This window comes from Bos taurus, chromosome 25, assembly GCF_002263795.3.
Source record: "Bos taurus isolate L1 Dominette 01449 registration number 42190680 breed Hereford chromosome 25, ARS-UCD2.0, whole genome shotgun sequence".
NCBI classification, from domain to species: Eukaryota; Metazoa; Chordata; class Mammalia; order Artiodactyla; family Bovidae; genus Bos; species Bos taurus.
In genome coordinates, this window is record NC_037352.1 from 1,790,988 (window position 1) to 1,811,563 (window position 20,576).

The 20,576-nt window shown below is 60.2% G+C and overlaps 1 protein-coding gene across 4 annotated transcripts in view; it reads right to left on the bottom strand.

The window, feature by feature from the left end:
• Positions 1–3,648: 3,648 nt before the first annotated feature.
• Positions 3,649–20,576, bottom strand: part of ABCA3 (ATP binding cassette subfamily A member 3) — a 41,429-nt gene continuing 24,501 nt past the window's right edge. For all 4 annotated transcript variants that reach the window (XM_010819069.4, XM_005224397.5, XM_010819068.4 and 1 more), the window contains 20 exons: positions 20,243–20,372; positions 19,463–19,617; positions 19,079–19,234; positions 18,785–18,995; positions 17,649–17,799; positions 15,262–15,360; positions 13,762–13,948; positions 12,734–13,037; positions 12,135–12,408; positions 10,357–10,561; positions 9,707–9,926; positions 9,269–9,427; positions 8,824–8,996; positions 8,181–8,309; positions 7,865–8,059; positions 5,964–6,151; positions 5,362–5,532; positions 4,941–5,131; positions 4,734–4,807; positions 3,649–4,384 (listed from right to left, as the gene is read on the bottom strand). In XM_010819069.4, coding sequence (XP_010817371.1) covers positions 4,253–4,384; positions 4,734–4,807; positions 4,941–5,131; positions 5,362–5,532; positions 5,964–6,151; positions 7,865–8,059; positions 8,181–8,309; positions 8,824–8,996; positions 9,269–9,427; positions 9,707–9,926; positions 10,357–10,561; positions 12,135–12,408; positions 12,734–13,037; positions 13,762–13,948; positions 15,262–15,360; positions 17,649–17,799; positions 18,785–18,995; positions 19,079–19,234; positions 19,463–19,617; positions 20,243–20,372 — 3,504 coding nt within the window. In that variant the 3' untranslated portion in view covers positions 3,649–4,252. The remainder of the gene's footprint in view (positions 4,385–4,733; positions 4,808–4,940; positions 5,132–5,361; positions 5,533–5,963; positions 6,152–7,864; positions 8,060–8,180; positions 8,310–8,823; positions 8,997–9,268; positions 9,428–9,706; positions 9,927–10,356; positions 10,562–12,134; positions 12,409–12,733; positions 13,038–13,761; positions 13,949–15,261; positions 15,361–17,648; positions 17,800–18,784; positions 18,996–19,078; positions 19,235–19,462; positions 19,618–20,242; positions 20,373–20,576) is intronic.

Genomic DNA, 20,576 nt, shown 5'->3' on the forward strand with positions numbered 1-20,576 from the left:
GCTTCAGTGCCACCAGCGTGGAGCCCAGGCCACGTGTGCCCGTCAGGCACGATGGGACTCGGCGCGGTGCTGTGCTGCCTCCTGGCTGTCTCTCCTGCGGGACCTGTGGGGATCTGCCATCCTGATGCCCCTCCTCGGGCAGCCTCCTGGCCCACCTTTACCCTGAACCCTCCTTAGGGTGCCCTGCCCTCTCCTGGGGAAGGGAGAGGGACTTCAGGAGCTTGGGGTCAGGCCTGAGCTAGGGTTCAGGGAATGGGGCCTTGTGTCTGGAGAGTGGACACTGTATACTTGGCCTGCTGGCTTCAGCTGAGGAGTCAGGTGAATAACCTAACCCTGACCTTGGTGTTGGGGGTACCTCGTGGCACCCCTGTGGGTCTTCTCCTTGATGCAGAAAGGGGTGGAGTTTAGCCTCTCTCAAGCCAGGATGGGCTGTCTGCAGGTGTAGCTCGGACCCCTAGCACAGACAGCGGGGTGTCGATGAGGGTGGGTGGCACTCAACTTCACACTGACCAATCTGTGTGGTGGGTGTGCGGGTTCCAAGGGGGCCTTGCTAGCTCATGCCACGAGCATTGCACTGGTCCCCAGAGGTGAACTGAACAGCAGCTGGTGTGGGGTGTCCCTCAGATGGAGCCGCAGGAGTTGACTGTCCCAGCTGGCAGTCTAGCCGTGGGCTAGACTTTTGGAACCCTCCACCCCCACCCCCACCCCGGTCCCCTGATGTTGTTCCCAGGCTCTGGCCCCACAATGGTCAAGTCTGAGTGCCCTGGGGCCTTAGGACGCCACCTCTGTGTTTGAGGACCGGACTGAGTTCAGCGGAGCTGGGGTTGAGTCCAGCCCAGGCAGGCGGGGCTGGCCCCTCCTCCACCTGCCTGTGTGGTCATTCCCGGTCTGTGAGTGCCTGGGACCTGCCTTCCAGCCTTCCCCTGGAGGTGCTGACCTTGGCTCCCTCCCCCATTTTGCTGGGCTGTCTCTGCCTCAGTCTTTCTGCTGCTTTGTGAGTCTGGGCCCAGTGGTCCCCCAAGGTCACCTGACTGGGGTGACCTTGGCTTCCTCTCAAGTGCCGGGCTAAAGATTTGGGGTTGGAATTTGCCCAGAACTGTCCAGTTTGTTTTGCTTTTCTGAGTCCTTGCAGGCCCAGGGCTAGGGCCCTCTGGCGGGGGTGGGGTGGGGAAGTGGACCCTGGGGTTTGGCTACAGAGCAGCAGAGTGGCCACACCCGGGTGTTCCTGGCTGAGGCGGGGTCTCATCAGCCCAGGTGTACAATGAAGGCATGGGGGGGGTTACTTCCTCTATGAGGCAGCCTGCCCAGCACAGTCACTGCGGATACTGCGGTTGTCTCCTGGTATCGGGGGTTCTTTTGGCGGGGGGTGCCTGGCTAAATAAGACTGTGTGTCCCAGCTCCCTGCATCTGGTGCAGACATGAACCTGCGTTCTGGATGATGACAGGGACACAGAGCATGTAACAGTCAGGAGCTCTGCCCTTTTGCTCGGCCCCCTGCTTCCTGGTCACTCATCCCAGATTTTGGTGGCAACTTGGACCCTGGAAAGTGACCTTGAGGAGAGAGGCTTATACCTCGATGGAGCAGGCAGGGGAGTCTGGCTCCCTGAGACCTTGACCACCAGTGCGGAACTTCTGCCTTCTCTGGACTTTGTACTCAGCAGAGAAATAAACTCTTGTCCTTTGTAAACCCCTGCAGTGTGGTTTTCTGGTGTGTGCAGGCAGCAGGCCCAGTGCAGTCTCATTCCACAGGGGCTGCTCCGGTGACCATCTACCTGGCAGCCCTTCCCCACGGTGAAGGCAGAGGAGGGGCTCAACCTCAGGCCCACTCGCTGACCCTGGGCATGATCGCCCTCCCCTTCCTTCCTGAGGGCCCTCGGTTCTGGGTGCAGCCGTCAGGCTGAAGGATGGCCCCTGTGTCCGCCGACGGTCTCAGCTGAGCCACACTGCGGGCAGGACTCTTCCACAGCCCTGGCTGTCAGCCCTGTCGTGATCTCTAGCCCTCGGGAGCTGAGACCAGGCCGTGCAGGCAAGGAAGGCATGACCTCAGCCCTGGCGGATGTGGCAGCCATTTGGGGCCAGTATCTCTAGGGACTGTCTGGGCTGGGAGGTCTGAGTAGAGTGGACAATGCTGGGGGTGAGGGTGGGGGGAACAGGCTGACCCTCCTGTTGGGGAGCCTGTGGGTCCTGCCCCCAACCCTGGGCTTGGACCTGCCACAGCTCAAAGCAAACCACCAAGGCTGCGGTGGAGGCTTCTGAGGCCCTAATTCTGGTTCTTTGAGGACACGTGGCTCCAATGCTGGGTTCCCAGCAGCCTCACAGATGACCCGGGGGTGCCACATGGACCCTAACGGCTCTTGGGGTGTCTCCTAAGCGACACCAGTGTGCCAGAGGGGAGGCACATGGCAGCGTGGTTCATCTCCCACCTGCCGTGTGCCTCCCCTCTGGTCCCCGCTGCTGCAGCTAGGCTGTGCCTACACCCTCCTTTCCACGCCTGCGGACAGGGTTTCGGATCACCAGAGCCCCGCTTTCATCCTGCCAGTCTCCCGCGCGTCTCCACCTCATCTCCCATCAGCAAGCCCACCTCTTCCCAGGCCTGTGCCGTCTGATCTCAGTGTGTGTGCCTCACACACACTGTCCTTCAGTCCTGAGCACCTTTCCTCACACCATGTTTTGTGGCATCAAAGGGAAAAATGATGAATTTCTAAATTTTTAGTGTAGGGGTTAAGGTTAAAAACAAGGCCAGGATGCCCTGCAAGAGGGCTGCTGGGGGACACGCAGCCCGGCCCTGCTGGCCTCTTTCCTCCACTCGAAACCGGCAAACCCAACCCGGCCGCAGCAGCCACGCACCTGCAGACAAGCTGCAGCCCACCTCTCGGATGTTTGCTGCCGGGCAATGTTCAGGGCTGCAACCACCCCTGTGTGTATTTTTTTTATAACACGTAACTAAATGAGAATGTTTTGAAGATCCTTAAGGAGAGTGACAGCTACTGGAAATTATTTTCAGCATTCATAAACTTCGAGAGACTAATAAAAATGCAAAGTTGAAACTGTACCAGATGAACCAAAACCAAATCTTTTCTAAGCCCATGAATTCTAATGGACTGTAAAAGGCTCAGAGATTCAAATCACAGGGATTTAGAAAGCTGTAAGAAATAAGGATGCACCCACCAAAAGGGAGCTGATGCCGAAGAAGACACTTCTGGAAAATGGTGTTGAGCCTACGAGCAGCCCTGGAGCCAGAGGCCCCTGGCTCACCCAGATCCACACCCTCCTCCACCAACCCTGCCTTCCTCTTTCCTCACCCTGGATGGAGGGTCTGTCGAGTGGCCATTTATCCAACCTGCTTTTGTACTTGTAGTTTAGGCTTCTTCCACAGCAGTGAGTTCTGTAAATTTACTGCAAATTGAGAAAAACGAGCTCTTGCTTTCGTGTTTTTTTTTTTTTTTTGGCCATGCCTTGCAGCATGTGGGATCTTTGTTCCCCGACCAGGGATCAAACCTGAGCCCCCCTGCATTGGGAGTGTGGAGTCTTAACCGCTGGACCACCAGGAAATCCCCCTGCTCTCATCTAGAACTTGATACAGGAGGCTTGTCTGGGGCTGGGTGGGTGCCAGGGCCGCGGGCCCATCTCGTGACTCACAGACCACGGTTGCCTTCTCTCCCAGCCTTTATTTTCCAGACAATCACTGCGCATTAGGTGCGCCCTCCACGGACAGCCGCTTGGCCCCAGGTGGTCCCCGACTGGCTTCCCAGCCCGTGGCGTCCCCCTGGAAGACGCCGGTGGGATGACGCCGGGTTCAGGGCTGGCTCTGTCCGGTGCAGCGTCCATGCTCTCTGGAGAGGAGCTCCCAGGACACGCAGCCGTGCTGGGAGCCAAGACCTCAGAGCCTAATCCAGCCACATGGCCCCTGGGGATGGTGACGGGCACCCCACTGTCCATACCCAGGCAGCCCATGAGCCGGCTGCCCCGGCCTGCTGGCCTCCCGCTTCACCAGGTGCGAACGTGGGGGTGTGGCTGTGCCCTTGGCCCAGACCCGCGGCCTGCCCGCACAGATGATCGTGATTCTGGACAGCGGGCTCGGGACCACCTGAGACGCAGGCCCGCCTGGGCTGCTTCTCGGCTCAAGGGCAGCGACACACCGGTCCATGCTGTGCCTTGATTCTCATCTCCATCGTAGAGAACAGCGATCAGAAAAGAGGTGCAGGGCGGGGTGGGCGCAGAGGGAGAGGACGCCCACCGAGCGCTCGGCTCCTCACGGACCCGCGTCCTCGGTGGGTGGCTGCACGTGGGCGAAGCTCAGGAAGACCTGCTCCAGTGAGGTCTGGCTCACGGAGTAGTCATCCACCCCGTACTTCTCCGTGGCCTTCTCCAGAACGCCAAACACCTAGGGAAGTGGAGAAGCCACTGTCAGCCAGGCAAGGCCTGGTACCTCAGCGGGTCTGGGGGTCCTCTGGCCATAGTGGGTGGGAAGGGCACCAGAAATCCCACCCCTGCCTGGGGTGAGCAGGCCTGGGTGCCACACCCCACCCTGACTCTTCCCAGCTGTGGTCCCTCTGCAAGTTCCCTTTTTCATCCAATTTTTTTCCCCCATCTCAGATATTTTGGCTATAAACACCCCAAACCTAGTAAGTATTGGGTTGAGTGTTAGAGCAGAAACTGAAAGTGATTGTTCCTTGGAAAAAGCTGACTGGAGAAGGAGTGACTGCTGGGGGCCTGCTGGGGCCCAAGCTCACCTTCGCCCAGCTGAGGTCATCGCCGGGCAGGTGGTAATGGACCATCCCTTGGTGCTCATCCTCCAGGACGCTGCCTGCACAAAGGAGAGACCATGTCCCCAAGGGCCAGGCTGGAGGCCAGGGGAGGGTGGCGTTGGCCCCGGAATCGTGAGTTCCGTCCCAGTGCTCAGGGATGCACAGATGCACGGCGCCCTCTGCAGCACATACCTGGGAAGGTCAGGCCCACGAACGCCTTGAACTCCTCCAGGGCCTCCTGCTGCCCGTCACTCCGGATCTTGGCCCGCAGGGAGTAGCCGCTGCCAAACTTGCTCTTGAGGTGCTGTGGGCTGCCCAGGCACTTGAACTGACCCTGCACCATGATGGCCAGCCGGGTGCACAAGGCTTCACACTCCTCCATGCTGGGAAGAGGGGGCGGAGCCTGATATATCAGCGGGGAATGCTGATGCCTGCCCTCCACGCCAAAACCGTGCACCTAGGAAAGTGCTGATGCCCAGATCAAGCTGTTCCTGATTCCACGCTCAGGGTGTGGCCCACTCGCCTCACAGACTCTTCACCAGAGGCTGACAGATCTTCTGTCCACCCAGCCCCTTCTGGCCCACCCGGCCCACAGCCCCCATCCTGGCTGTACCTGTGGGAGGTGATGACGATGGCCTTGCCAGACTCTCGGGCCCGTGCCACAGTGTCCCAGAGCAGACGCCGGGCCACAGGGTCCATGCCAGTGGATGGCTCATCCAGGAAGATGACTGCGGGCTCTCCCAGCAGAGCAATGCCAGTGCTGAGCTTGCGCTTGTTGCCACCGCTGAGGCCAAGGGGGCATGGGGAAAGGTGAGGCTGACAGTTAGTGTGGGGTCCCAGGTCCCAGCAGAGGACAGAGCCCAGGGATGGCAGAGCCCCCGGGAAGAACAAGGTGAATGTGCCTGGAAGGCCCACCTCACAAAGCAGGAGGCCCTCAAGAGCTGTGCCCATGGGGTCATCCTGCAACCCCCAGAGAGCGGTACCACTGTCTGTCTGCACCCAAGGGGGCCTGACTGGGGGCCTGGCCGTGCCTCCAGTGGGGAGCACCTGCAGGGTAGCCTTTCTCATCTAGCACTGCCTGGGCCTTGCTGCCATATCCCTGTGGGTCATGGAACAACGGGTGGGAGTCCCTGACCCGTGTGCCCCCTGCTCTATGGTAAGGGATACCCCAACCCCACCCTGGGAAGGTCTGGGGTCACCGGGACTGAGGCACACCTGTACATCCTGACCAGCTTGTTGGCGTGCGGCTCCAGGAGCAGACCCCGCAGCGTGTTCTCCACGCATGCGCCAATGTGGCGCTCGGGGATGCCCCGGAGCCGGGCGAACATGACCAGGGTCTCCCGGCCTGTCATGTGGTCCAGCAGGGCATCGAACTGGGGACAGTAGCCGATTCGCTGCCGCACCTGGGGTTGGAGCACAGCAGGGAGTTGGTAGGTCAGAAGCCTTCTCTCAGGAGATCTCCCCAAGGTGGTCCCTCGCTGGTGCCACTGGCCCTGGCGGCTACCCTCCGCCAAAACTTGCCAAATGGCACTTCGGTGGGGACACTAGAGAGGCTTGCCTGGCTCAGTGAGGGCTGGGAGCACTGGGACCCAGACTGCCCCCAAACCAGGGGTTAGAGACTGGCCAAAGCCTGGTCTACCCTGGGCAGCAGGGGGGTGGACAGCTACAGGAACGCATTGATTGTACAAAGTGACCATGTCTACGCAATGCTTTACAGCTGAGAGATATCCACTCTGTAGTTCATCGGATGTTTAACAAACACCTAACGTGTGCTGGGACCTTCCCTTTCTCCCTTTATTAAGAGATGTTTGTTGGTGACACCTTTGGGGCGGGGTGTAGCCTAAGAAGACGGCATGGCAGCTGGTCTCGGGTGAGTGGCCACATTCGGCAAAGCCAGAATGCCGCATGGCTGGCCTCCAGCTCCAGCCACGTTCGGCAGCTAGTGGGCACAAGCATGCCTGGGTTCTGTGGATTCCAGAGATGGGATTTCTTTTTCTTTAACCTCCTCTGGGTTCTCAGGCTTCCAGGATCTGGTCTTAACTGGTTTGGAGACCTTCTTGGCTGTGACCGTGGCAGTTACTATCTCTTCCCTATTCTCTCCCTTCCAACTGAAGCACAGAATAAATGTGTCTCAGGCTCCTCACCCTGGCCTGCGTTTCCTGGACCACATTTATAGATCCCTCTCCCTTGCATGCCTTTTCAATCTTGTTTATTTCTCTGAACAAAGGAAACACGGTTGTTTTATAATCTGGGTCTGCTAACTGCAAATCCAAAGTGGTGGGCTTGACCCCCTACAGAGCCCTGGTGTCTGTGGGCTCCAGCCACAGCCTGGGGTCTCCTCTGTCTGCTTTTCTTGTGTGCTGTTCAGGCCTTGAAATACTACGTGAGGGGTTCTCAGAGGTCCAGGATGAAAGCCTTCCTGCAGAGAGGGTGCTCTGCGTGCTGTGGTTGTGGCATGGCTGACTGGGAGCCCCTGATGCCGGTTCAGTAGATGCTGTCACTCCCAGGCACAGGCCTTTCTCTGCTCCTTCCGCTGCCATGCTCAGCACACGTGGAACTGTTCACACAGTCCCCGGGAGCAGGATGGCCTGCTTCATGCTAACTCAGAGGGGTGGCTCTTCGTTTCTGCCCCCTACACACAATAAGGTCCTTAACCCACGCCCAAGTCTCAGGGGCCAGACTGGCCTCTGTGCAGGGGTGGCTCCTGCTTGCAGACTCCAGCTGGGGGTCGTCACTAAGCCTCTCGCTCTTCCATGATCTCAACCATGAGGTTTAAGGTTAACCTTTCATCCAGCTTTTGGTTCTTGGTTTGAATGGCCCAGGGCACCATTGCCATCACTGTGCACACAGACTAGAGTCCTTTTGAGAGGACAGAATTCTGTGGGTGCCGCTCTGTGCCCAGGTCCAGAGATGTCACTAGTCCGGGGTTGGGGGGGACCCAGTCTCAGCCTTCCTGCCTGCCGTGCCTGGTATCTTCCAGCCCCGGGTGCTCTGATACAGCCTCACTCCTCTCTCCACCACTTGCTTAGCTCTGGCCGCGGCTACTGCCTCGTCCTGCTGTCCCTGAGCCTCGAGCCAGAGGCCAGCCTCATCCCTGCCTCCCTGGCCGCACCCACCTTCCCGATGTCAGAGCTGATGCTGTAGCCCCCAACAAAGGCGTCCCCAGAGGTGATGGTCTCCTCCCCGGTCAGCATCTTGAAAGTCGTGGTTTTCCCGGCTCCGTTGAAGCCCAGCAAGCCGAAGCACTCCCCTTTCTGCACCGCGAGGGACACCTTGTCCACAGCGAGGAGCGGCGCCCGCTGCTCATACACCTGCGCGTGCGCGGAGAACACAGCCATGCGGAGGTGGGGGCAGGAGGCCCAGGGCAGGGCCAGCCGGGGTGGGGCGGAGCAGAGCAGTCTGGGCGGGGCCAGCCGGGGCGGGCCACCTCACCTTGGAGAGCTCCTTGATGATCAGAGGTGTGTCCAGCAGGGAGTCCAGGCTGGGGGACAGGATGCGGTTCCTTTCGTCCATCACGTCCTGGTCTTCAGGGAGCGCCGCCGTCCGGGTGTACACTTCTGTCTAGTTGTTTGGAAAACAGCCGCCGGGGTGAGCTCCCCCGAGGGGTCCGTTTCCGTGGGAGGAAGAGCTAACTAACTAAGGTCTCCCAGGCCGCTCACCCCATTTCAGCCCCACGCGGGCCAACTCAGGTCTCCCAACTCTCTCCCAGGAGAGCTGGGCGGCCATCAGGGCTGACACTGGCCCCGAGGAAACACACACTCCTTTCCTTAGAAAAGCCTAGTGTCTTTGCCCCATTAGCCCTGGGGCCACCTGTCCTGCAAGTGATGTCTTGGCAGGTTTTGTTTGTTTGGGGAAGAAATGTATGTGACAAACACGAGGGCGCCGGGGCCCCCAGGTCTCCGGGGAGACTGAGATCCCCGAGGCCCCAGGCTCCCTCGACCCATGGCTTCAGAGAGCCCCAGGGGACGCTGTGAGCACTGCCGGTGGACTCCCTGCGCAGTGTCCCCAAGGAAGGCCGACCTCGGTGGCAGGGTGCCCCCCAGCAGAGCGGCTGGAGGCCCAACGGGCCACTCACCAGTGCCCGCCTCCTCTGGAAGGCACACAGGCAGGTCTTCAGCCTCCATAGCAGGTCGGCCTCCACGAGGAAGAGCAGGGTGAGGTAGGCAAACCCTGAGGCGGCCATGGAGGTCACGAACCTGCCGACCCCCGGGGTGCTCCACGCGTAGAAGTTCTCTTGGTACTGGATGTCTGTGAAACATGGGACAGGGTGCTGCACCCGTGGCTTGGAGCGCCCCTCCCCTCTGGGGGTCCCAGCCCCCCCAGTCCTCTCTCACGACCCCGAAGTGCCTGTGCCCAACCCCTGGGTGAAGGCTGCACCGGTGGGGCCCACTGGGCCTCTAAGGGTGTGTCACAGCCACATGGGGACCCAAGCACTGCCCGCATTTTGGCGGCTTCACCTTCGAGGTGGCCCTTGTGCCTGCGAGGGGTTCAGCTGTCCGGAGTAAGGCCTGGACACTCACTGTATTTCCGGCAGTAGTGGGCCGCCACGTCGGAGGAGGTGCAGTACCGTCTGGTTTCGTAGTTCTCGTAGAAGTTGCTCACTGCCATCCCCAAGCAGTGGTTGGGAAGCACCAGGAACACGCGGTCCAGGGTTCTGGAAAGTTCTTCTAACTTGACCGCTGTGGGGAGGAAGCACAGGCCAGTCAGCACGGGAGGACACACTGCACCTGTATGTGAGGTGCAGGAAGAGCTGGTGTCTGGAGTTCCCCACGCAGCTCAGCCGTGCCTGCCCCAGGGATCCAGCACCGGCCCTGCTCTCCTGCTGGTGTGGGTGCACGGGTGCCGTGGGGCAGGGCCGCCTGGGCACAACGGCTGCAGCACGCCTGGCCAGGGTGCCGGCTGGTTGAGCGGCTCTGCGGGTCACGGAGTGGGTGAAGGGGTGGGCTCCTGGCGCCCACCTGGGATGCGCATGATGGTGACAACGAGGAAGGTGGCGATGCCCGACAGGATGTTGAATATGGTCAGCCGCGTGTAGGCGGTGGCCGCCCCAGAGAAAAAGAAGCTCATCAGGTACATGAGGGGGATGATGGCCCAGCCGTAGAGCGTGAGCAGCAGCAGGGCGTCGGCCACGTGCCCGTCCCGCGTGAAGGCGTGCACGTCGAAGGCCTTGAACACCACCTGCAGCGGCACAGACAGGGTGCGTGAGTCCCTGCCCAGCAGCCCCCAGGCCCCACCTCCCAAAGGAGGAGAGGTCGGGGGGCGGGGCGTGAAGAGTGGAGGGGTGGGGCTCGAAGACGGGAGGTGGGGCACAAAGAAGGGAGGAGGTGGGGCGTGAAGGTGGGCAGGGTCAGTCAGGGTGGTGAAGACAGGAGGGGCACGGCCTGAAGACAGGCAGGGGCGTGAAGACCGGAGGGGGCGGGGCTGAAGGGCGGGGCGGGGCTTGAAGGCGGCGGGGCGGGGCGTGAAGATGGGCGGGGCTGCCAGGGCCTTCCCACCCTCCTCCCGCAGCAGGGGTGGTGCCGCCAGCACCTGCTGGGAGCCCAGGGTGATTCTGCGGGTTTCCCCCAACCCCAGACGCGGGGAAAGGCCCCAGCGCCACGCAGCTCACCAGCAGCAGCAGACTGGGGATGAGGAAGGACAGGAGGTCCCACAGCAGAGCCGAGAGCCAGAAAATAGCCACGTGGACACCACTCACGAACTGCACATGCTTGGCTTGGATGGCCCTCTCGCTGACTGCTAGGATGGAGAATGTGCTCGCCAGGAATGCCATGGCGAACAGCAAGTTGAGGGCGATGTCGAATCCTTTCCGGCCCCTGTGGCGGGAGGCAGGGAGGGCACAAGACAGGTCAGGAATAGAGCACAGCACGTCCTGGCAGCTGGGCCATCCAGTGCTGGCTCACTATTGTCCAAAGTGGGTGATGCAGTGACTCAGCCACTAAAGAGGGTTAAGGAAGAATCCAGAGCCTCAGGGGGCTCCATACCAGGAAAACTGCATCCCCCTACCCCACCCAGGAACAGCTCCCCTTCTGGGCATCCGGTCCACAGTGATGGCACTGCCGCCCTCCCAGTGGCCTTCCGTTCCCTGTGCACCCACTCCCCACAGACACTCAGGTGTGGATCCGACACTTCCGCCCCGCTCTGTGGCAGCCCAGGTCAGACCCGCCATTGGGCATGGCATCAGGGTAGTGGCAGTCTCCCCACTCTCATTCTTGAGTGGGCAGGACCTTCAGGTGCCAGCAACACCTATCAGAGACCAGGGCCAACAGCACCATTCTGTAGCTTAAACTGCCCCCTCCCCACCCCCTGAACGTTTCAACACGCCGTGCTGGGGTGGGGAATGCTCTGAACTGATGAAGTGCTGGCACATGTAGATGAGACTCGAGAGTGAAAGCCAGTCACTCAAGGCCACATGGTGTCTGATTCCACCTACGGGAAATGTCCAGGACAGGCAAACCACGGGGACAGAGAGTGGACTCCCGGCTGCTTAGAGGTAGAGGGAAGAGGAACGGGGAGTGACTGCCACGGAGCCACGGTTCCTTGAAGATAATGAAAACATTCGATAAAACTATATTGTGGTGATGGCTCCATCACTCAATGTACTAGAAACCATTCGATTGTGCATCGTGAACCACAGAACCATATGGCAGGTGGGTCATATCTCTTAGAGCTGTTTCAGCAAAAGAAAAACTCCTGTTCTCATCCACTTTCACCATGCTAAGCCCGACTCCCCAGCCTGACCCCTGGTGCAGCGAGAACAGAGGACTGCCACCCAGTCTCTGCTTTCACAGTGGGGTCGAGAGGGGGCGGAGGGGAGGAGGACACCGAAGGGCCAGGAGGCAGTCTAAAGTGGGAGGTGGCGATGAAAGCCCCATCAATGAACTGCCCTGAGGTGGGGTGACAGTTCTGCAATAAACAGACTTTTCTGGTTTCATCTGGACAGTCCCCAGAGGTCTAGGGGCTCTGCAATCGGGAAGAGGAGAGTCCTACACCATGAAGGTGACAAGGCCAAGGACAGAGATGCCTGAGATGGTCCCAGACTTGAGGCCACTGAGGGGCAGCGACACACACATATGCCGGGCACTGAAGGCCGTACCCCCAGGACATAGATCGGCAAGCGCTGGGTGCAGATTTGGGAAGAGGGTGCAGCACCCTCCAGATCCACAGGAGTCACCGGTGGGGCCTAAGTGTGTGTGGGCTGGGGTCTCCCCAAAGTCTCAGCTGTCCCAGGAAAGGTTTTATGTGGAAGGCTGGGGAGGCTGTGGGGTTGGGGTCCCCGTGGGAGGAGCCCAGCAGTGCCTCGGGTGTGGAGGCGGTCAGTCCTGGTGCTAGGAGCAGGTCCTGAGCACTTGGGGACGGGGTCCTGAGGGGGTGGGACAGGGCACATACTCATTGAACTGATCCTTGGCAGCCTGTAGGGCGCTCCGGGGCTGGGGGAAGTTGGACACCGTGATGGAGGCCCGGGGGCCACACAGCAGCTTGAACAGGAGGTTGTCCACGACGGCCAGCACAGTGGCTGGGGAGTGGTACGCTTGGTTGTTGAACAGGGCAGTGATGACCGTGCGCTCGCCCGTGTCTCTGAAGGACGCTGCCACCAGGCACCGCTCGTTGAAGCCGCCCCCCTCCACTGAGGCCCTGAAAATCAGGAACTCCTCCAGGTCACCTGTGTGGTGGCGGCAGGGGCAACGGCAGGGTCAGTGGCGTGGATGACTGGCTCAAGGCCGGCAGCCTGCCAAGGCCCCGCTCTGAGTGCCTGTCCTGAAGGGCCGCAGGAACCATAGAAAGGACACATCACCTTCCACCCACACGCTGTCCGGGGCTGTGGGGCCACGGGGTGGGAGCCACAGGACCCAAGGCTGCAGGCCTGGGGGGCACCCCCATAGCCACAAGCTCTTCCTTCTGCACCTCCACATGGGTGAGAAGGGGCCTCTGCCAGCACAAGCCACGCCCCCAAGCCCCCCAGGACACTCCCCTGAGATGCCCCTTACCCAGCACCTCTCGAGGCTCCTGGCCCTCGGCCTGCAGCATGTCTTTCAGATGCTCCGACAGCTGCTGATCCAGCCGAGAGGTCCCGGGGACCGAGAAGGGCACGACGGTGTGGCCGTACTCGCCCAGGGTCAGCTTCAGGAGGGGGTCGTCGAAGATCTCGGAGGAGTAGTTGATGGCCAGGAGGGCCAGGGTGAGGCACGTCACGGGTACCAGGACCTGGGCCGCCGCCACCTTCCACTCGCGCCAGCTGTAGGTGGCCTTCTTCAGGAACATGGCCCAGAACTGCTGGCAGTGGAGGGCCAGCTGCAACAGAGGGGGACGGGGTGACGTGGCCGCCAGCCTGAGCCAGCCCTGCCCCTGCCCCCGGGGCCTCCAGCTGACAGTGGCGCGCTGGGTCCCGGGCCTCCCCCCAGGGCTCGGGCCCTGACATGGACGACCCATGAGAGCACCTCCTTGTAGGTGCCCCTGGGCCTTGGGGCCTCACACCAGCTGTGGCGGCAGGGCAGGCGCTATTCCATCATCCAAGGATGTTAGGGGACCCTGTGCTACCCCAGAGAGGAGCCAAGGCCTCGGCCTTCCGTCCCTGCTGGTTGGAAGACTCCAGCCGCGCTCACAGCAGAGCAGGTGCACAAACCTCCCGCTGCCTGTATTCCCCACGCTCAGTCCTTCACTGTGCAGGTCAGGCTGGCAGGGACCAGAGCCCAGCTCCGCTGTGAGCTGCCCAGGCGACCTCGGCCCAGGCCTCAGCTTCCTGTCTGTAAAACGGGCCCACGGCTGCCTCTGTCTCGCTGGGTACAGGGCACATGTACATGGGGCGGTCAGCCTTATGAACGGCATTTGCCCTTGTTCGTGAGTGGCCAAGTTAGAACAACGAGAAGTGGCGGGTGTTCAGTTAAAATGCTCCGGGTTTTCCTTCTCTGGGCCAGCCTTCAGGAGCATGAACTGCGACCTGCCCTCTTCCTGGGGGCCTGGACCCTCTGGATGCCCGCGTTTGCCCTCACGGCCTCTGATACTCTCACGCTCTCACCCCGGTGTTGAGCCTAACGGCAGTGCACTCCTCCTCAATCAGCGCACCGACCCCGTCGGTCGGGTCCATGGTCCCACACAGGTGGCCATCCACGGCCCAGTCGCTGGCCCGCCTCTCGTGCTGGTACTGCAGGGCAGGGAGCTGGATGGCCTGGATATCCATGCTGCTGTCCACCAGCTTGCCAACCCTGGCCGAGACACGGAGGCCGGGTCAGAAAAGGCTCCTCGGGGAGGGAGGGGCAGCAGAGGAGGAAAGCCAGTGACCGTCAGGGGAACTCAGGCAGATGGCCATCTGTTCTGCCAGCTGGGCCTTCATGTGCCCATTCACACACTCATCCCTGCCTATCTCCAGGACACCAGCTGCGGAGACCAGGCAAAGCCCAGGAGAGAGAGAGAAAACCAGGCAGGCCCTGATCCTGAGGGCCCTGGTCTCCTGGAGAGACTGACCACGGTCAGCATTTATGCCCCAGACGGTCCAGGGGACAGGATGGGGCACAGGGCACAACGGCAGTGTGGGGAGGGCTTGTCACAGTGTGGAGACCTGAGGGTCGGGGGTCACTGCATGCCGAGACGAGGAGGCAGAAGAATGTATCTTGGGAGGGGCCACCTCGGGGCGGGCATGATGGTGCATGCGGGGGGCCATCCCATGGACTGTAGCCTGCCAGGCTCCTCTGTCCATGGAATTCTCCAGGCAAGAGTACTGGAGTGGGTTGCCATTTCCTTCTCCAGTGTACTTCCCAACCCAGGGATAGAACCCGGGTCTCCTGCATTGCAGGCAGATTCTTTACCAACTGAGCTACTCAGAAGTACATGTAGGGGGTGGGTGGGGGCAAAGCTGGCAGGTCCTCAGGTGGCAGAGATCGGAGTCATGGCCTTGGGCTGCGTGGGGGGCTGCACTGAGGCTGGGAGCCAGCCAACCTGTGCACCTGTGTATTTATATTCACTGATGGTATTGCCTCCTCTAGGCTGTGAGCCCCAAGGAAAAAAATCTGCATAACATTTATTTTTGTATTTCTTGTTCCTAGCACTGTATCTGCCGAATAAAGCATTCAAGAAATGCTTGACTAATGTGTTAATTGTTTGGAGCCCATGCCCCAGTTCTGAGAGGTGAAGGCTAAATTTCGCATCTTCACTACAGAAGGAGACATGCCTGGGGATGATCACCTGAACTCTAGAAGAGCTCCCTGGAGGGGCCCAGGGGAGGGGCCGACACACACAGTGGGAGTGGAGCATCCGGGCATCAGAGTTCCACTGCTCTGCGGTCTGAGTCACCCGAGTGTCGGGAACCTGGCCGAGTCTGTGCCGGTGTTACTAACAGGGCCCTGCAGATGTGAGCTCAGGCCCTGAGGGCTGGCCTGCTGCCCTCCTGCCACCCCGGGCTGCGGGTCAAGCTCGGACGGGCGTTCCAGATGACAGTCAAGGGCACTGCTGTATCATCACCCTTTAGAAAAGCCACCCGCAGGGCTGAGACCCCGGCGGATGCAGATGCACAGGTACTGACCGGAGGAAGACCTCCTCCATGGTGGTGACGGAGGCCCCGAAGCTGGCAATGCCCAGCTCCTTCTGCTTCTTCTCCAGTTTAGCAAAAAGACTTTCAAACCTGAAAAAAAAAAAAAGAGACCAGGGTGGTAAGTCGCTTCTCAGTGACTTTCTAGATGGTGTGTTCCTAAACAATCACCTCAGTGCAGTGTGGGGGAGGGGCAAAGGAAGGTGAGCCTCTGGAGATGGTGTCTCAGAAACAAAGCTCAGCTTTGTCACCCCCTGTCCCCCTTCCTCCTCCAACATAGCACTTTTTTAAATAATCTTTTTTTTTTGGCCAGCCATGCTGTGTGGCTTGTGGAATCTCAGTTCCCTGACCAGGGATTGAACCCGGCAGTGAAAGTGCCGAATCCCAACCGTCAAATTGCCAGGGAAGTCCCCACACAACCTCTTTTGGGTACTTGGGCCTATAAGGCACTCTTTGATGGCACACATGTACATGAAGTCACAGACCAAACCAAAAGAAATTGGGGAATATTCATGGACTTGTAGGACACAGAAGTCCTTTCTAAGGAGAAATCACAAAGGAAAAGATAGAACCCATTTGATGTAAAATATCTGCGAGGGAAAAACCTCTCACAAAATTAGAAGGCAGCAATGAATTAGGTCTTCCTGGTGGCTCAGACGGTAAAGCGTCTGCCTGCAATGCAGGAGATCCGGGTTCGATTCCTCGGTTGGGAAAATACCCTGGAGAAGGAAATGGCACCCCACTCCAGTACTCTCGCCTGGAAAATTCCATGGACTGAGGAGCCTGGTAGGCCACAGTCCATGGGGTCGCAAAGAGTCGGACACGACTGAGCGACTTCACTTCAATGAATGGGAAAAAAGGTACAACAGAAGTGGTCGATGTTAATACTGAACACACAGGACTGGGGCGTGCAACGGCCAGAAGCAGCGACGCTTAGCACCCAGTAAGCACCGGAAGTGCTCAGTCTGCCAGCAGGAGTGGAAGAAACACAAATGATAAGTACGCAGTGTGGGTCATTCCCACCCATGAGATACACAAGTAATGAAGAGAAGTCTGATTCAAAGCTGGCGTCGGTAAAATGGACCCTCCCCGTCCTGCTGCTGGGGAAGTCAAACTCAAAACCTGTCCGGGGAGAGTCTGGTAACAGGTACCCCACTGCTGGGGATCCATCCCAAGGGGCCACTGGAGACCTCAACAGAGTTTTCTAGAAAGATGTGCATTAGCATATTTGCATGTGTGTGTCTGTAAAACATGAACATGTGATGACAGAGTAGGTGTTAAATTATAGTACATCTAAGTCAGGGAACGCTGCCGTGATTAAAACCACATTGCTCAGTCAGGCTGGTAGCAAGATTAATTGCACCTGTAAGTTTTCTATTCCAAAGTTTCTGCATGTGAATCAGAAGTTCGTTTTTACCTGCCCACATGGGGAGACTGCTCTGTTTACGAGGCATGTGTCCACAGCTCAGACTACGAGACCAAGAAGATATGTGAGTTCACAGCTGCACACTAACCCTGAATGGTTGCAGTGTGAGGAGCAAGCTACGCATGGAGAGCGCCAGTGCACCCAACACCCTGTGATGACCACCCTTCCCCTCGGGTACAGCCCTGACGCACAGGGAGGCCTGGCACCCCAGGCCCAGCAAGTAGACTCACCAGGTACCAACCATCACCGGCCCAGGAGCTGAGAGGGACCCTGGCCAAGCCCACAGGTGCAGGGTGCGTGTCTCACACACAGGCCCCTTAAGTCCCACTGAGCCCCCTTTTCAGATCTGCACCTGTGTGTGTTCTGGGACATGTATGTACCTCTGTGTGCTCTCTCTAGGATGTGTGCCTAAGCATGCTCCAGGACACATATGTACCTGTGCATGCCCTGGGACACACACGTGCTCATGTGTGCTCTGTGACACGTATATACCTTTGCATGCTCTGGGACACATATGTACTTGTGTGCGCTCTGGGACACACACATGCCCATGCATGCTCTGTGACACGTATGTACCTGTGCACAGTCTGGGACACGTATGTACCTGTGCACGTTCTGGGACACAGATGTACCTGTGCATACTCTGGGACAAACATGTGCCTGTGCGTGCTCTGGGACACATATGTACTTGTGCATGCTCTGGGACACGCACGTGTCCGTGTGTGCTCTGGGACACGTATATACCTGTGCATGTTCTGGGACACAGACATGCCCATGTGTGCTCTGGTACACATATGTACCTGTGCATGCTCTGGGACACATATGTACCCATGTGTGCTCTGGGACACAGACGTGCCCGTGCATGCTCTGGGACACGTATGTATCTGTGTGTGTTCTGGGGTACATGTATGTACCTGTGCATGCTCTGGGACACACACATGCCACACGTATGTACCTGTGCGTGCTCTCCTTGGGAAGAATGAACGACAGCTCTGCCCCGGCGCTGCTCTCCAGGGTGGCGTTGGGGACGTGGTGCTGGACCAGCCGGGAGATGCCCTCGGGGTTGCAGTGGGGCTCCTTCACCAGCGTCATGTGGTAGCCTGCGCCTGAATACCCCAGAGTGTTCGGTGCTCACCCAGTGAGCCCAGTGGGGTTCACCCAGGGCCCCGGGCTCCCTGGGGAGGAGGCAGGCTCCTGGGGAAGGGGCTGCAGAATGGGGGCAAGTGAAATGGAATCGATGCCCATCAGGGTGCCTCAGGGCTGTCATGAGGGGCTCAGCTCCCCTCCACTCACCCTCGCTGGGGAGAGATGCTGGAGGACCCGCAGTGCTGAGCACAAGGAGGTGAGAGCAGAGCTAGACTTCAGACTGCAAGTGGCAGAGGCTGGGTCCAAACTGTCCCCAAGACCTCTTCTCCCTGCTTCCTTGGTAACAGAGCCTCAGGACAAAGGCCGTCCTCTCCAGCCTCCCCCCAGCCTGATGGTGAGCACTTGGGGTCACCTGCCACTTGCGGGGCTGTGTGTTGGCCAGGGGAAGCTGTGGGGGTTCAGAGCACACCTCCTGGGGTGTCTGGGGGAGGGGCGCTGCACCTCTGCCTTTGCTTCCTCTGCGGGTGGGACATGAGCAGACCTGGCCTGCCAGGACCATGCCGGATGGCGAGCAGTCCTCCAGAAGGGAAGCTGCACTCACATAGCAAAGAGGGGGCTGACTGCACCCACTGCCCACCCGCCCTGGGCAGTGCCGCGGGCCCCCCGCCTGTTCGGGAGCTGTGATGCTGGCAAGCAGACTTGGCTCCTCCAACGGCACCCCCGCTCTTGGCAGGGCCGGCATTGACTGTTAGTCCACCAGTCAAGGCCAAACAATGCTCCAGATTAAGACTTTCTGTTCTCCTCCTCGTCATTCTCACAGCCCCTCTGCCTGGGCCTCGGGTCTCCACCCACAGGGAGCAGACAGGCCGTCTAGAGAAGGCCGCTCCCCACCTGACCTCAGGGGCCCTCAGGGAACATGACCAGTGGGCACTTTCTCCGGCACCTGGACCAGCCACGTGGACCCCGTGCGGAATGGACTTTCAGCTGCCCGCCGGCCCCGCTCACCGTATTTCTCCTTGAGGAACAGCGACGACCCGCAGCACTGCAGCTCCCCCTTGGCCATGATGGCGATGCGGTCCCCCAGCAGGTCAGCCTCGTCCATGAAGTGGGTGGTCAGCAGGATGGTGCGGTCGCTCTTGTGCTGCTGCAGAAGGTCCCAGATGGCCCTCCTGGAGATGGCGTCCACGCCCGAGGTGGGCTCGTCCAGCATCAGCACCTGGAGGGCGGAGGGGCAGCCCCGTGAGGACGGCAGAGCCCTGGCCTGGGCTGCAGGCCGCGCCACACGCCCCCCGGGCCTACTTTGGAGCCCGCGATGAGGGCGATGCCGATGGAGAGCTTGCGCCGCATCCCGCCGCTCAGAAACCTGCTCCGGGAATCCCGCTTCTCCTCCAGCCCGAGCACGTGCAGCATGCGTTTGACCTCCTCAGGGCACTTCTGACGTGGCAAGCCTTTCAGCTGAAACAGCAGGGATGGAGATCTGGCCCGTCCAGGCGGCACCAGCCTTGGTGCTGTCCCTGTCCCTCCCCATGCTGGACCTCATGCCCTGACCACCCTGCACCCCACAGTCTGCTGACGGCTCCCTGGGGCAGGTTCGGTTTTCTGGGAGGCTAAGGGCTCCGAGGCTGCCTCACGGATGATGGGACCACCGCGGCAGCCCGCACACCCTGTCCCCTGCCGGCTCACCTGAGCGTAGAAATACAGGTGCTCGGCAACGGTCAGGTCGTCAAACAAGACGTCATGCTGTGGGCACAGGCCTAGGCTTTTCCGGATCTGATCCATGTCCTGGGAGACTTCGTACCCGCTGATGTATGCTCGTCCACTGGTCGGGGGGAAGAGACCTAGGGCCGAGCAGAAGACCCCGGGGCCTGAGGTCAATGCAAACACCCTCCAGGAGCAGAAGGAGGGCTGAGCCTCCCTGGTTCGCGTGGTGAGTGCCCCGCCCCACCGAGTGGGCCTCCAGAGGCAGAGGAGGGTCATCAGCCCTGGGTGCTGATGCGGCCCTGAGCCCTCAGGCAGAGATGGGGTGGCTGGTACCTGGGGGAGCAGGTCAGAGGGCAGTCCCAGGAACCCAGGAGAAGCAAAGCCCGGAGGATGGTTACTGCCCCATGACCTCCTGACCCTGTGGCCTGGTCCCCACAGGATCTTGATCCCGGGCACCTTGGCTTATTAGGGATGAGTGGCATGTCCCCCACACCCTCGGACCCCAGGTCCCAACTTGAGCCTGCACTCAGGGAGGACGGGGCGACTGGCAGAGCTGGGCCAGCGTGTCCAGGATGGCTTTTAGGAGAGTGGGCGCGGGACCCCCGTCAGTGCGGGTGGAGCCCCTCCCTGTGGCCTAAGGGGCTCCCGCCCTGTCCCAGGGCCCCCACGGCTCCGCAGCTCTCAGCGTGGACAGGACAGCCACCTAAGGGCAAGTGGCTGGTGGTCAGGGGTGGGGAGGGGGCGTGGAGGCCGGGTCCTCACCCGTGAGCATGGAGAGGGTGGTGGTCTTCCCCGCGCCATTGTGGCCCAGCAGGACAGTGATCTGGCCCTCGTACAGGTTCAGGTTCAGGTCTCTGACAGCCGCCTTGCCCTTGTTCCCCACTCTGAACACCTGCAGGAGAGGCAGGGGCGACCCTGGGCATCAGGAGCCCCCTGGGCCCTCACCGCAGAGGCCCTCCATCTTACTCCCTCGGGAATCCCTGTCCACCCGAGGGTGTTGGGTGGAGATCATGCCCAGCGCACCGCAAGGCCAGAGTACTGATGGAAGACCCCTTCCTTCCTGCGGCTCCCGACCTGCCCCTCCCCAGGCCCCCAG